The sequence below is a fragment of the Jaculus jaculus genome, chromosome 1, assembly GCF_020740685.1.
Source record: "Jaculus jaculus isolate mJacJac1 chromosome 1, mJacJac1.mat.Y.cur, whole genome shotgun sequence".
Classification (NCBI taxonomy): domain Eukaryota; kingdom Metazoa; phylum Chordata; class Mammalia; order Rodentia; family Dipodidae; genus Jaculus; species Jaculus jaculus.
Genome location: NC_059102.1, coordinates 153,933,475 through 153,949,852, shown reverse-complemented (window position 1 = coordinate 153,949,852; position 16,378 = coordinate 153,933,475). Strand labels below are relative to the sequence as shown.

Sequence of the window (16,378 nt, the reverse complement as noted above, 5' to 3'; positions counted from 1 at the left end):
ACACCAACTTCTCAGATACTCACGACTCCAACCAGCACACATATGATATCAACAATTCCCACCTCAAGTCCATCAACTACCTTGTTTCCCACCACCACAGTCAAGAACACTGAGTCCCCACACACAGCACCAACACTGACTTCCACCACTCAGGCTACCATCCAAACCCACAGCTTCTTCTCCACAGCCAGTACCTCACCTTCCCATCCTTCACACCCTCCCTCCACACCCCACCAGCAGTCCACATCAGTTCTCACCACCAGCATCACACCCAAGTCCACCAGTAGTACAACTGGAACAACAGTGGTCCACACCACCTCAGGCACACCCAGCAGCCCACACACCCCATTCACGACTAACTCTTTGCCCACAGCTTCTGTCTCTACCATTCCACACACAACAGGTCCCCATACCGGAACGTCAGTGCACGCTACCACCACAGTTCCCACCCCGCCTGCCCCTCAGACCTCTCTGACTCTCCCAGTGTCAACGGTCTCATCATCCTCTGTGACACCAAGTTCTCAGATAGTCATCATCCCAACAAACTCACAAACAACAGCTTCCACCTCAAGGACACCTAGCATTATTTTTCCAACCACTACAGTTGAGGGCACAGTTTCCACCCCCACCGCACCACCTCTGACTTCCACAGCCAGTGCCACCAGTAAAGTTCAAACTTCATTCTCCACAGCTAGTACTTCTCCTTCCCTCGTCACCCATCCTTCTCCTACACCCCACCATCCATCTTCATCAGTTCTGGCCACTACCATCACTCCTCAGACCACCAGTACTGTACCTGAAACTTCAGTGCCCCAAACTATCTCAGAAACACCAAGCAGTTCCTACACCCCATTCACCACACACTCCCTATCCACGATTTCTGTCCCCAACACTCCACACACCATAGGTCCCTCCTCAGGAACATCAGTGCTAACTACCATCACTTTTCCAACCCCTTCAGGTCCCCAGACCTCCTTCACCACTTCAGTAGCAACATTTTCCACATCCTCTGCTTCACCAACTTCTCAGGTACTCGTCACTCCAACAAGCTCCCACATGGTCCCATCAACTGCCACCATAATACCATCTACCACCATTGTTCCCACCACTACAACTAAACAGACAGGACCACCACAAACATCCCCAACAATCACATCTAACACCACTGTCACCACCCAAGCCCAGAGTTCATTATCCACAGCCAGAACCTCCCCTTCTCACTTTTCTCCCCCTTCCTCCACACCCTACCATCATCAGACAACACTGACTCCAGCCAGTACCACCACCCCCCCTAAGTCCACCAGTAGTACAGCTGGAACACCAATGGTCCACACCACCTCAGGCACGCCCAGCAGTCCCCACACCCCGCTCCCCACCCACTCCCCACCCACTGTTTCTATCTCCAACTCTCCACATACTACATATCTCCCATTGGTGACATCCGTGCAGACCACTACCATCCCAATCCCATCTTCCCCCCAAACCTTGTTGACCTCTCCTGTTTCAACATCTTCCGCACATTCTTTGACATCAACTTCTGAGATGCTCAGCACTCCAAGTAGTGAACACATAATGTCTACAGCCTCTACGTTCCAGCCACCTAGCACCACTCTTCCAACCACAAGCATTAAGGACACAGTCCCGTCACTGATTTCTACCACCACGGCCACCTCTCCAGCCCAGTCTTCATTCACGACAGTGAAAACCTCTCCCGAATGGAGCCCTCCTTCTTCAGCGACGCAGAGTATATCCCCGCCAACCTCCTCGTCTCCACACTTCAGCCCTTCACCCACTTCTGTGTCTCCCACTAATATCCCGAATTCTTCCCCATGGTGGCCTGGGACCTCACCTACTTCTTCCCTGCCTAGCCCTCTTCTCACTACCTCCTCCCTTCCTTCAGGATCCTTTCCTGCCTCCTCCTCCACGTCACCCCCTCCCACACCCTCATCAAGCTCTATAATTTCTACCCCACAGTATACTCCTACCCTGAGCTCAGTGTCCCATGTCCCTTTGTTCACTGGACCCACCACTGTATCACATCCTCCGTCTGTTTCTGCCTCTGTGCCTCCAACAGCTGCTTCCACTCCTGTTAATGCCTCTCTCTTACCTCTTGGAACCTCCTCTCCCCCGTCCTCCACTCTGTCCACCATCCACGTGTCTCCCACCCCAACTCATGGCCCAGCCTCTAGCACTAAGTTTCCATCCACTTCTAAGACCACATCTCGTGTGCCCACCTCCTCTCCCTTCTCCTCACAGTCCACCACCTCCCATTTTACCTCTCTTACCACCCAAGCCCTCACACCAGGATTCTTGTCATCAACCTTGGGGGTGACAGCCTTGCCAAGTTCTCCAGTCACCACCCATACCACCAGTCAGGAGCCCACATCTGTGTTCCTGAGCAGCTCCATCACTCGTCCTGGAAGCACCTCACCTTCTACCACGGAGTCTCCCTCCACGGAGGGCTCTCCTCTACCCACCCCTTCTGGTAAGTGGCGTCTCGGTCACCCCACAGGCCAGTCTGTGGCCTGCTAAGGTACAGTTTCCCCCCTGCTGCACTCTGCACAATGCTGTGCTCTGCATTTCCTGCTGCGAAGTTGCTGCCTTCCACTGTCCCTTGGAGTGTTCATGCAGGTCTTTGGGTCTGACCCAGGGCTTTTTGAACTTGATGATAACCCCTTTCTCCTCGGGGAAGTCAGACATGAGGGCCGGTAGGGCCCTTGGGTCCAGGCATACAACCTGCTTCTGACGGCAGGACAGGCGAGTACAAGCACGCGGCTCACCTCCGGATGTGCCTGAGGTTAAGGCGGCAGTGGAGGCTGGGCAGGTGGCCTGGAAACTGGTGTGGGTACTTCCCACAGGCTACTGATTCCATCGGTCCTGCTACTCAGCCATGTCCAGAGCTCCCTGCAGGCCAGCACATCCCCACATCATGCCACAGCCACAGCAGCTACATGTCACCCTGCACTCTGGGGACACTCCCAAGACACCCACCCTGGCAGACACGCTCTAGACCTCCCCCAGGCAGTCGATCTCTGCAGAGCCAGCCATCAGTGCAGGTCTTGGGAGTAACATCTTATCACTGAGTTGGGTCCAGATTGTTTTCTCAGAAAGTGACCTCAGGAAGCAGAGGGCAGGGAGGAAGAGGAAGCCAGAAGGTCAGACTCCCAGGCCACGGCCCACACACTTGCTGTAGAGTACCCTCAGTAGAGATGCAGACCAGACCATGGCAGGAATAAACTTGGGCACGGGCTGTCACCGTGTGTGTGTGTGTGTGTGTGTGTGTGTGTGTGTGTGTGTATCAGGGTCTCTTGCCTGCAAATGAATGCTGGACATATGTGTCACACTTTGGGGACTGGCTTTATGTAGGTGCTGGGGAATCAAAACTGGGCCAGCAGGCTTTGCAAGCAAGTGCCTTTAACTGCTGAGCCATCAACTCAGCTCCTCCCCTTTAACTTTTTTTTTTTGAGGTAAGCTCAACAGACTGGACTTTTTTTAAAAAATTACTTTATTTATTTATTAGAGACAGCGGGGAGAGAGAGAGAGAGAGAGGATGGGCACACCAAACAAACTCCAGATGCATGTGCCACCATGTGCATCTGGCTTATATGAGACCTGGAGAATGGATCCTTAAGACTTCACAGGCATGCGCTTTAACCGCTAAGCCATCTCTCCAGTTGTCCCCCCTTTTTATGAGAGACAGTGAGAACTGGACTGCTGGGGCCTCCAGCCACTGTAATGCAACTCCAGACACAAGTGCCACTTTGTGTGCATGTGTGACCTTGCACATACCTCACCTTGTACATTTGGCTTATATGAGATCTGGGGGAGTCAAACATGGGTCCTTAGGCTTTACAGGCAAGGCCTTAACCATTAAGCAATCCCTCCAGCCTCCACTTTAACTTTTGAAGTCACACTAGCAGCTTTTTGTTTGAGACAGGATCTATCTAGCTTAGGCGGGTCTTCATGATACTCCTACTTTAGCTTCCTGGGTGCTGCAATTATAGGTGTGTACCACCACACTCAGCTTACACTGGCAGTTCTTCATGCTAACAGAAATGCCAAGGCATCACCACCATGTTGCGAGAATCCTGGCCCCCAAATCTCCTTCCAAGAGCTCCATTACACAGGCTTGCCTCTGCTTTGCCTTCCCCAGGTGGCATACAGTATATTCTCTGACATCTGTCCAACCTCTCCTCCTCCACGCCCTCCTTGGCCCTTGGCAGATCCTGCCTCCAACAAATCTGAGATGCCTCTGTTAGGGGCAGAGGGGAACTCACTCTAGGTCCCTCTCACTGTCAGAATGTCTGAGGAAGTCATAAGTGAGGACAAGGGGCAGGCAGGGAAGAGGAGACTGCGGGAAAGGAAGACTTAGGTGGGGTTCCCTTCCCTCGGTTTGGTCTGGGAGGCATGACTGCAGGAGGCTCTCTTGTTCTGGGTCCCAGGAGCCTGCAGCTTGCGGGAAGAGCAACAGCAGATCACTTACCACGGCTGCACGGCCAACGTGACTCTGGGCCGCTGTGAGGGCTTCTGCGCTTCCTCCGTCAGGTGAGCGGCTCGCAGGCAGCCCAGGCTGACGGGACTCCCAAGGCTCCTAGTGCCCGCTCCACCCGACAGAGACCTGGGAAGCCCATTCAGTGCCGTGGCCACGCAGGCCCTGGCCCTGTGAGTGGAAGGAACAGGCTTCTGAGGGCCCACCCTGCTCTGGGGCTGACCAGGAGAGGGATGGCCACTCTGACCTTGCTGGTCTCCTTGGCAGCTTCAACATTGACACCCAGCAGATGGAAACACGCTGTGGCTGCTGCCACCCCATTGGCACCTATGAGAAGCAGCTCCTACTGCCCTGCCCAGATCCCAACACACCAGGCCAGCAGCTCAAGCTCACCGTACAAATGTTCAGCAGCTGCGCATGCAGCCACCCGCGATGCAGAAACTAAAGGGTGGCAGACTGGCCTTCTGGGCATGAAGAGTCCTACTAATTTTTTTTTTTTAAAGCACCCCTCCTGACTCTTCTGGGCTTGTACAGGCAGTCCCTTCACTGGTCACAGGCGTGGCCTTGAAGAGCCCTTGGACGTGACTCGCCCTGTGGCACCTACAGACTGCCAGCACAGCCTGATGTGGTCAATGAGTTGCTGAGCCTGTTGCGCAGGGCACTTCCTGTCCCCCTGCACAGAACCTCAGCCTCTGGCTCCAGTGCTCCAGGAGCAGATGCTGGAGAAGGGGCAGCACTAGCAGAGCCCCTGGGGACTGGTCAGAAAGGGAGGCAAGGGTGGGCGCTGGCCAGGCACAAGCAGCAGGGTAAGCACTGGAGAGGCAACGAGGGAAGTCTCCCCAGAGGCAAGGGAGGAGCAGGGGTGCCCGAGCAGATGCAGCGCAGCACGCTGGCTGGACAGGAAACCAACCATGGCCACCCATCATCCATCAATGAGTAGACTCCAAATAAACTGATTTTTGTCAATGCAGAGGATGGTCTGAGTGCATCACTGGTCTCAGGAAACTCCTACAAACACTTGCACAGGACAGGTCACCAAGGGCTAGGGATCCCTACACATGGCAGTGCATACACCCCAGGCCAAGTTTGGCATACCCAGGATCCCATAGGAAGAGCCAGGGCACATCACTTCCTGAAGCACCCCTGTTCCAACACTACTGTATGCTGTGTGACGCGTGGATGGTGCTCCAGGGTCCTCGGCTCCCAGCACCCCTCAATGCCATAAGGTAGGGATCAAGGGCTCTATGCAAGAAACCCCCGCCCCAAAAGACCACACATGCATTCCAGTTTGCTGTCCTGGCATTTATTTTTCTCTGAGCATGAGCATACTGCACTGACGGAGGCCTGGGTGGCACACAGGGCAAGGCCGGATGGAGCATTACTGACCCAGACACTGTCACCGGGCAGCACATGGCATGCGAGCCGCGGCCACACAGGCAGAGCTGTCTGTGCAATAGTGTGTGGATCACGGTGGGGACGGGCACACTGTCCAACCACTGGACAAGGGACATAGAGGCTTGTTGTGGTCACGGCCAGGCCACCCACCCCCAACACGAGCCTTGGCATGGCATACGTGGACATGGAGCACAACACGTGTCAGCCAGACCTCAGACTGCACGGAACTTGAGGGCCGGCGTGGCAGGAACTGGCTGTTCTAAAGCCAGTGGCACATAGTGGGACTGCAGATGACGTGGGACAGGTGCCCACAGCATGCTCCACACCTACCACAGCATAAGACGGCCTGGGCTAAGGCAAAGGACCTCATACAAATGTGGCCATGCCCGATGCTCAGGAGAACCAGGGGTGCCGACAGCACTGTGTGCATGCAGACGAACCTGCACAACCTGGTCTGCGCCAATCCTGGGCATTCCCTCAGGGCAGAGTGCGGGATCACACACTAGGAACTCCCAGGGCCTCTGCCCAGGCCTGAGCTCCTGTCCGTGACAATCTGAGAGCTGTTAGTACACAGGCTGGTGGGCCCAGCACATCCTCAGCACAGCAGCCACCAGGGCTGCCATCCTCACCCCCAATCTTCCACTTCCTGACTGTGCTCAGGCCTTCCTCCTCTACTCTCACCTCAAGTAAGGGCTGGACAGTGAAAGGTGTATTTGGGCCCCAGCTGACACTTGGGAGAAAAGCACACCCAGTGGAGTCTAGCTCCCATCCCACACTTGATCCTCAAGTCCCCAGACATACCACAGAGACAGGGCACTCACTGAAAAAAAAAAAAAAAAGGTGGTGTCCAGTCCTTCAGAGCCACCAGGAATCCTCTTGCCCACCAATGTGCAAATGTAAGGTCTCATACAAGTGGTAAAAATGTCACAAACTTCCCTCAGGAGCACTGGTGTGCTGGACACGTGACTGCTGTCAGAGAGAGTGGGACTTGGGGGTTTACCAAGTCACGCTTTAGCTCCTGCTTTAAAACCTCACCCCAGAAGCCACCAGATGGTGCTCAATTCAGCAAAACTAGTGGATACTGCTGCCCCCAGGGTCACATACCTCTAAGCCACTGCTGTCACCCACCAGCACAGGCACATGGCCCACATCAGCCCTACAAGATGGCATTGTTCTTGGGCTCTGGGATCAAGTAAGTGGCATTTCAATAAAATTTGAACAAAATTCCCACTTTCGTTCAGAGTTCCAATTTCCCTTTAATTTGCAGGTTGAACCACAGGGCTGTCTTGATCGCCCAGGCCCAGGCGCCCTCCTCTGATGGGGCCGGCCCGTTGCAGACCTTCTTGAACCATGCCCTGCGTCCTCTCCACACCCAAGGGGCCAGCTATGGGTGTGGGGTCTGGAGGGGCCTTGTGCGGCGGTTTCAGATAAGGGGTGTTTATCTGCGGTATGGTAACGAAGACAAACTGTAGAGACGAGAGAGAGAGAAAGAGAGAGAGAGAGAGACGCACAAACACGTGTCTGATCTTCGGCCTTGGAGGTTAGAACTGTTCTGACAGCAATTCACAGAGTCTCTGGGAGACGGTGTCTTTGCTGGTGCGCAGTGTGAGTCGGTACATCTGAAAGAGAGGGCACAAGGTGAGCAGTGCCAGGCCCTGGGCCTCAGCAGACACTTCTGCCATCCGGTCCATGCCCCACTGTTCCCAGTTGGGTAGGGGGCTTCAGCTTCCTAAGGTGTCACTGTTTCACCACAGAAGATAGCAAAGTCTGGCAACACCAAGGGCTCATACCCAAGGGAGCAGCTGTGGGTGGGAGTGGAAAGCAGTGTGGCAGCTCTTTTGGGGTTTGCTCTGGGGTTTTTTGGTCTTTGGAGGTAGGGCCTCGCTGTAGCCCAGGCTGAACTGGAGTTCACTCTGTAGTTTCAGGATGGCCTCAGACTCATGGCACTCCTCCTACCTCTGCCTCCCAAGTGCTGGGATTAAAGACGTGCAGCACCACGCCGGCTTTGGTTTTGCTCTTTTGAGACAGCTCAGGATGGCCTTGTGAGCCTCCTGCCTCGTCTTCCCGAGTGCTGGGATTCCAGCTAGCTCAGAAGTGAAAACAGGTGCCCACCCACACATAATAGAATAGGACACGCACTGGTGTCTCCCAGAGGCACACTGCTCAGGGGTAAGAGGAACCACTGTGGAGCCAAGCAGCAAGGTGGAACATGTCAGGCGTGTGAGCAGCGCTAGAGCTGAGCGTGCACGGACAGGGCTCAGCGCAGCACGACGTGATCCGGTGGCCGGTGGCTGCCTGAGCGTTTGCATTGTCCACATGATCAACCACACTCAGGACCTGGGTATCTAACCACCCCTAAATTGTGCCACAATAAAAAGCTACATAAACCGGGTGTGGTGGCGCACGCCTTTAATCCCAGCACTTGAGAGGTAGAGGTAGGAGGATTGCTGTGAGTTCGAGGCTACCCTGAGACTCCATAATGAATTCCAGGTCAGCCTGGGCTACAGTGAGCCCGTGCCTCGGAAAAAAAAAAAGCTACATAAGGGCTGGAGAGATGGCTTAGTAGTTAAGGAATTTGCCTGCAAAGCCAAAGGACCCAGGTTCAATTCCCCAGTACCCACATAAACCAGATGCACAAGGTGGCACATGAGTTTGTTCATTTACAAGGGCTGGAGACCCTGGTGTGCCCATTCTCTCTCTTTCTCTCTCTCTCTCAAATAAACAAAAATAAATAAAATAAGATATTTAAAAAATTAAAAAAGACGGGTGTAGTGGCGCACACCTTTAATCCCAGCACTTGGGAGGCAGAGGTAGAAGGATCATGGTGAGTTCAAGGCCACCCTGAGACTACATAGTGAACTCCAGGTCAGCTTGGGCTAGAATGAAACCCTACCTTGAAAAACTAAAATATATATATATATATATATACATATATATATATATATATTATTAATATATAATTAATTAAAATTTCAAAAAAATAAATGAGCTTTAAAAAAAATCCACATAAGCACATCCACACAGTGTCTGCTGGGGGTCCTCACCTGGGCTTGCAGATTCGGCTCTAGGCGCAGCAAACAGCCAATCTGGGTGGTTTTGGTGTGTATGATGCCAGCGCCCACAAAGTTTGCAGGGTTAGGATCAACTTCTTCAAGGAGGGCAGAACCAAATCCTATAATCTGTGCAAGGAAGAGGAGGGTCAGACATCGGCATAGGTCACAGCACACTTGCCATAGACAGCCCACCCCACCCTTACCTTTGCTTTAGTGATTTCTGTGTCCATCGGATGCTTTGCTTTGAAGATGTTCTGCACTTCTTGCTGTGGACTATGAGAAAGAGCACGATGCCATGCTAGAGACTCAGACCACCCTGTCAGCAGCCCCACTCCACTCCCGCCCACCCTGCAGCACGACCCTCTCACTTGCTCAATTGTTTCCATCGTTGGAAGAAATCCTGAGAAGCCATTTCTGTGGGCTGGAAAAATTTGTTGAGTGTGATGGGCAGCTTGACAGACACATTCTGGAAGGTGCCACCGTACCTATGAGCACAGAATCATGTTAGGAAGAGCACATGTCAGCAAGAACGTCCTGGCGAGCGGCTCTTCGGGGCTTAGGGAAGGGCCAAGCAGGCCCAAAGGTGCACAGGCTGGGTGCTAGCAGTGTTCCCATGGGGGCTGAGCACATCTTCCACCCCTCCTAGTGCGCCTCGTGGTCAATGCCGTGGACAAGTGAGAGAGCCGAGTCAGGCCACTGTTCAGTGCCAAGTGTCAGAGGAGCAGCTCCTCTAGGCCTGACGCCCTCAGCAAATGAAGACCAGGATAGCCCCAGCAGATCTCCCATGAACACTGCACTCCCCTCACTATACTTTCCCAGTCTGTAAAGTGAGGTGGGGGTCCTCAGGAAATGACTTTAGAAACATCTGCTTAAGCTCTCTGATTTTTTTTTTTTTTTTTGAGAGAGAGAGAGAGACAGAGAGGAAGAGAATGGGTGCAGCAGGACCTCCAACCACTGCAACGAACTCCAGATGCATGTGCTACCTTGTGCATCTGGCTTACTTGGGTCCTGGGGAATCAAACCAAGGTCCTTTGGCTTTGCAGGCAAAAACCACTCTCCAGCCCAAGCTCTCTGAATTTTTAAAGTTTGACAATGTGCTTCCTCAGACCCATTAACTGTGAAGATCCCCAAGAAGGAACTGCTGATAACGTACACTCACTGTGGTCACTAAAAAGTGGCCATACTGCCACTGTGCAGACACCCTGACCCAGGCTAGCTATCATCAGCCCTGCAGCTGCCCTTCAAGCCAGTCCCAGCAGGTGGCACCCTGGGGGTAGGCCCCTCTGCTTCTCACCCCAAAACCACCTGGGTCAGAAATACCTTAGCCCGCAGCCCATGCAGATAACTTGAACCCTGTGGGTACTACGCTGTAGTCATAGGCTGGCTCCCTCTGCCATCATTCCTACATTCTGCAAAGCGGCAGGGCTGGCAGCTCTCTGTGCAAGTACATGGTGGCACAGCAGTACCCAAGGGTCCCCTCAAGATGGACGACACAGCGGGCACCACACGCACTCCTCACCTGAACTGGATGTTGAGGACAGGCGCCTCCGTGAAGTCAGACACACACTCGATGTTGACCACTTGCTGCACTTGTGCACCCCCATCCACAGTAGGGTCCACAGGCTTAGTCTGTAGATTCAGATGTGAGTGAGTTAAGGAATCCAGGTCAGGCAGGGAGAGTGGGCCTGGCCCACAGCATCTGACCACCATCACAGAGCAAGTCCCAGGACGGCTGCCAGCAGCCTGTCCTTACACCATGCAGCATCTCCTGCCTGCTCAGACCACCACAGCCATTTGTATGTGGTTACTCCCTCCTTCTCAAAGCTACTGAGGGGGCTGGAGAGATGGCTTAACGGTTAAGAGACTTGCCTATGAAGCCAAAGGAGCCAAGTCCAATTCCCCAGCACCCATGTAAGCTAGATGCATATGGCGGCGCATGCGTCTGTTCATTTGCAGTGGCTAGAGGCCCTGGTGCACCCATTCTCTGCACACACACACCCATAAATAAAAGACCAAGGAGGCCAATACCAGCTATGTGCTGGCTGTGGCACTGTGAGCCTTGGGTCTAGCACCACACACTGGCTCCTGCTGCTCTGGGAAGAAGCTCCAGGCAGGCTCACCGCCTCAGGACGGCTGGAGAGGTCAGGGCAGCTCCCTGCACCTGTGAAGGCCAAGATCCCGAGAGCTCAGGGTGGCACCATTCGGCTCTCCACAACCTCCCTGCAGCCAAGACCCATGTCACCACAGCTGAACCTGTACACCCTCTGCTCCTGGCACCAGCCAAGTACCTGCCAGGCTCAGGGGCCACCCCACGACTCTAGGGAGCCCAGGGAGCCCCAGGGAAGGGGACACTGAGAAGGCAACTACATGCAATTTCTTTTTTCTTTTTTGGAGGTGCTAGGAACAAGGGTTCTACCACTAAGCCACCACACCCACATTTTAACTTCTGGTTTTGCAATAGTTTCAGATATCTTTGTTTAAATGTATCACCTCTAAATAAACACAGAGCCTCTGCTCTATATTCCAACAACATTTCTGACATCCGTACAGGGCCAACCCCAGTGGGCATGGGGTGCTCAGTAGTAGGTGGGTGTACCACCCCAGGCTCTCTCTCTGGCCTTTGGCCTCGGCTCCTGTGGGGCTTCATAGGACAGGGAAACAGAGCTCCACTCAACTTACCAAAGACAATACAGGAAAGCAAAACAAGCCAGAGACAAACTCACAAGACCAGACCAAAGGGGCAGGTATGCACCATCAAGTGAACTCTCAGGGAAGAGGACCCAACCTCCTCTAGTGTATGGAAAACACTGCTGTGTGACCCAACACAGCCTTCCCAAAGCCTCCTCCAGAGGCTGGAGAGATGACTCAGTGGTTTAAGGTGCTTACATGCAAACCCTGATGGCCTGGGCTGGATTCCCCAGTATTCATTAAAGCCAGATGCACAAAGTGGTGCCTGTGTCTCAAGTTCATTTACAGTGGCAAAAGGTCCTGGTGCACCAATTCTCTCTTTCACTCTTCTCCCCAAACCCCTCTGCTTGCAAATAAGTAATGATAATAATAATGCCTCCTCTAATCCCAAATTGCTGTCTGTTGGGACCAAGGGGAGGAGCAAGGATATTAGCCTGAAGGTCATCTGCACAGATTAGTGTTGGAGTGAAGTTTAGGAACTGTGTGGACGTCTTGTTTCCATAAAATATGAACATCCGGCCTAGGAGGAAAAGAAACAATCTATTTCACATAAATAGTTCACATTTGTCCCAATCACTCTGTGGGAAACAAAGTACCCTGCAACTCCCCCCTCAATTTACTACTGTGACCTATGGCTACTAATTTTTATCTAGGTTTTTGGTTCTAGGGGGTTTTGTTTGTTTCTGAGGCAGGATCACACTCTATCCCAGGCTGGCCTCAAATTCATGGCAAGCCTCCTACCTTAGCCTCCCAAATACCAAGACTAAAGCTTGAGCCACCACACCTGCCTTCTAGTTTAAATATCTGACAGGCCAGGTATGCTGGCATTCATCCTATAATCCCAGCACATAGAAGATGGGGACAGGAGGATGAGTAGTTCAAGGCCACCCCTGCTTACATAGTAAGCCTTTTGTGGGGGGGGGGGTCATTACAATTGTGCAACCTGCCTATGCCCAGGCACCTCGACCCACCCCCACCCCTCCCATCTGTGCCCAGTGCTGATGCCAACACACACCACACCCACACTGTGGCTAGTGCATTAGCTCCATGCCAGACCACATCTAGGACACTCCCCATACCAGCTAACCAGATTGCAGTGACATCTGCCCAGATCCTAGTGACTACTCCACTCTTGAGTGTTTCAGAAAAAAAAAAAAAAAAAACTGCAGAAAGTTCTGGGGAGTGGGAAGAAGTCAAGGGGCTGGAGAGATGGCTTAGCAGTTAAGGCACTTGCCTGCGAAGGTTAAGGACCCATGTTTGACTCCACAGATCCCACTTAAGCCAGACACAGTATGTGATGCATGTGCAAGGTTGTGCATGCACACAAGATGGCACATACATCTGGAGTTTGACTGCAGTGGCTGGAGGTCCTGGCAGGCCAATTCTCTCTTTCTCTCATAAAAGAGGGGGGGGGGCGCTGGAGAGATGGCTTAGCAGTTAAGGCGCTCGCCTGAGAAGCCTAAGGACCCAGGCTCCATTCAAGACTGGCCTGGGACCCACAGCAACCTTCCTCTCATGCTTCAGAGTACTGGGGTGGCAGGCATAGACAACCACACCCAGCTGCCCTAACCTTTTTTGTTGTTTTCTAAAGACAGAGCCTCAGTATGAAGCCCAGGCTGATCTGAAACTTGCTGCATAGCCCAAACTAGGCTTGAACTCACATTCCTCCCCCACCACCCAGCCTCCACATGCTGACATCACAAGCATATGAAACCATGCTTGCGTGGCAATTTCCCCATAATGTAGTTTTTCTTTAAAAAAAAATTTTTTTGTGGGAATGTACGTGTTCAGGTGTGAGAATGTGTGTGTGCACATGCATGGAGGCCAGAGGCACCTTTCAAGTCAGTCCTCACCTTCCCACCTCACTGAAGGTGAGGCTTCTGGAGTTGGGGCTCCCTCTGCAGTTCTTTGCTGCCCTCGCCACAAGTTTCCAGGAAATTCTCCTGTTTCTACCTCTCATCTCACTGTGAGCATGCTAGGATATGAAAGCCCGCCGTGGCTTCCAATTTTCTATTTATTTATTTGTCTTGTTTTTCGAGCTAAGGTTTCACTCTAGCTTAGGCTGACCTGGAATCCTCTATGTAGCCTCAGGGTGGCCTCAAATTCACAGTGATCCTCCTACCTCTGCCTCCCAATATTGGGGTTAAAGATGTGCACCACCACGCCTGGTCCCACTTCATTTATTTGTTGTTGTTTTTTGAGGCAGGGTCTCACTTTAGGTCAGGCTGACCTGGAATTCACTATGTAGTCTCAGGGTGGCCTCAAATTCATGGAGATTGTCCTAGCTCTGCCTCTTGAGTGTTGGGATTAAAGGCGTGGGCCACTACTCTCAACTCCAAATTAATTTCTTTCTTTCCCTTTCTTTCTTTCTTTCTTTCCTTCTTTCCTTCCTTCCTTCCTTCCTTCCTTCTTTCTTTCTTTCTTTCTTTCTTTCTTTCTTTCTTTCTTTCTTTCTTTCTAATATTTTATTTATTTATTTGAGAGAGAGGGGGAGAGGGAGAGGGAGAGAATGGCTGTGCCAGGGCCTCCAGCCACTGCAAACAAACTCCAGATGCATGCACCCCCTTGTGCATCTGGCTTACATGGGTCCTGGAGAATCGAACCAGGATCCTTTGGCCTTGCAGGGAAATGCCTTAACCACTAAGCCATCTCTCCAGCCCCTCCAACCTTCTCTTTTATGTGGGGTCTGGGGCCCTAACTTAGGTATTCAGGGTTGTGAGTGGTGAACGCTATCCACTGGGCCATCTCCCCAGCCCACCTTTCCCCAATTTCTTAAGAGAAGCTCCTACTAAGTGTGCACATACCTAAATTCTGCCGAAATTCAGACTTAAGCCCGATTTGAAGCAGCTGGTTTTCAAACAACACACCATTATTTTTACACACAAACCTAGGGGAAAAGACAGTAAATGTCACTCAGATCCGCTCACTGGAGGTGCACCACATGGTCACATGAAAGCCAAGACAGCTAGAAGCCAGCACAAGATGGAGGCTCAAGAAAGTGACTGGAACCACGCAGTGCCCAGGTCGGGAAGGAGTAAAGGCATATGACCTTTGGAGCTAGGACTGGCACTGGAAGAACGCGTCAGCAGAAGCTTCGAAACTGTCAGCGACCACCCACCCCGTGCCCCTCCACAGGACCACAGGCAGCTGACGTGGAGTACGTCACAAATGCACCACCTGCACCAGCAGACCTGTGACCTGGCCTTGGCCTGTTACTCACAGAGTTCCAAAGCCTCAGGGAGGTGACAACACAGTATGGCTAAAATAAACGGTCTCCTGGATACAGTCCCTGTGCATCCAGGATGCTCTGTCACAGCCCACAACCCCCAAGACAAGCAGCTGTTTCCACCACAGACTTAGGAAGCTGGGTTCTCTGCAGTACTTTCAACCCCCAAGTTCAGCAATTTTAAAGAAAGGCTTCAGGCTGCCCCAAACCACAATCCAAACCTATATTTCCCAACAGGAAGGAAGCATCATGTACAAAATGAATACAGGGAAATGAAAACCTCTGAAGCCACAAGAACCCTGCTACCACCTTCAGAGACAAAGGGCTACTCCATGTGGCTTTCTAATCTCCCCAGGACAAAACCCGCTACTGCTGTAGGCCACAGGTGAGGAGCCTCCACACCATCCAAGGACCCAGACACAAGCAGGGGGCAGGTGGACAGGGATAGTGAATAGAGCCAACCAACAGGAAGCAGGAAAGTGCTTAAAGGAGCCAGGCGTAGTGGTGCACGACTTTAATCCCAGCACTCGGGAGGCAGAGGTAGGAGGATCGCCGTGAGTTCAAGGCCACCCTGAAACTACGTAGTGAATTCCAGGTCAGCCTGCACTAGAGCAAGACCCTACCTCAAAAAAGAAAAGAAAACATGGCTGGAGAAATGGCTTAATGGTTAAGGCATTTGCTCATGAAGCCAAAGGACCCAGGTTCAATTCCCCAGGACCCACATTAGCCTGATGAACAAAGGACACATGCATCTGGAGTTCATCTGCAGTGGCTGGAGGCCCTCGCATGCCCATTCTCTGTCTGCTTTTCTTCTCCCCCCCCCCCCCCGCTTACAAATAAATAAATAAGAGGAGTTTCGGGGGTTTTCAAAGTGGGGGAGGACAGAAGAAAGCAGCTGGGCAAGCAGCACGAGACAGGGGAGCCAGGCACCTGGACACCTGTGGTATCAGGAGCAAAAAGCCAGCAGGCACCTCAGAGCATGGTGGAGGGAGGGAGGGCGCTGTCAGAAGTAGGTTTCTCTAAAAGGAAAGGGGCATGTACCTGGAAGCAGACAAAAGAACAACGGGTGGAGCAGACAGCAGTAACAAGAAGATGGAGACCTTTCTGTGTGGAGAGCACTCCTGCCAACATGGTGAATGTCCTAAAACACCCTGGACTTTGTGCAAGAAGTGCAGCAAGCACCAGCCCAGAAACTGACCCGGGACAGGAAGGGAAAGGACTCTCCTCTGTCTGCCCAGGAAAGGCGGCGTTATGAGAGGAAGCAGAGTGGCTACGGTGGGCAGACTAAGCCTACACTCCAGAAAAAGGCAAAAACTACGAAGATCGTGCTGAGGCTTGAGTGGGCGGAGCCCAACTGCACATCTAAGAGAATGCTGGCTAGTAAGAGATGCAAGCATTTTGAACTGGGAGGAGATAAGAGAAAAAGAAAAAGAAAAAAGATGGAGGGGGGAAAGAACAAGGCCTATGTTTATCAAGCACACCAAGAGAAGAAACAGCAGAGACACCACCATCAAACCCCACGGCACC

General features: G+C 52.5%; 2 protein-coding genes across 3 annotated transcripts in view; one reads left to right on the top strand and one right to left on the bottom strand.

Annotated features, from left to right (window-relative positions):
• Positions 1-4,989, top strand: part of Muc6 (mucin 6, oligomeric mucus/gel-forming) — a gene marked incomplete at its 5' end in the record, with an annotated part of 29,033 nt that extends 24,044 nt beyond the window's left edge. The window contains 3 exons of the mRNA XM_045135197.1: positions 101-2,485; positions 4,443-4,545; positions 4,757-4,989. Coding sequence (XP_044991132.1) covers positions 101-2,485; positions 4,443-4,545; positions 4,757-4,934 — 2,666 coding nt within the window. The remainder of the gene's footprint in view (positions 1-100; positions 2,486-4,442; positions 4,546-4,756) is intronic.
• Positions 4,990-7,120: 2,131 nt separating this feature from the next.
• Positions 7,121-16,378, bottom strand: part of Ap2a2 (adaptor related protein complex 2 subunit alpha 2) — a 92,509-nt gene continuing 83,251 nt past the window's right edge. For both annotated transcript variants that reach the window (XM_004654187.3, XM_004654188.3), the window contains exons 16-22: positions 14,430-14,512; positions 12,056-12,145; positions 10,457-10,580; positions 9,306-9,422; positions 9,141-9,210; positions 8,929-9,063; positions 7,121-7,503 (exon numbers count right to left, since the gene is read on the bottom strand). In XM_004654187.3, coding sequence (XP_004654244.1) covers positions 7,426-7,503; positions 8,929-9,063; positions 9,141-9,210; positions 9,306-9,422; positions 10,457-10,580; positions 12,056-12,145; positions 14,430-14,512 — 697 coding nt within the window. In that variant the 3' untranslated portion in view covers positions 7,121-7,425. The remainder of the gene's footprint in view (positions 7,504-8,928; positions 9,064-9,140; positions 9,211-9,305; positions 9,423-10,456; positions 10,581-12,055; positions 12,146-14,429; positions 14,513-16,378) is intronic.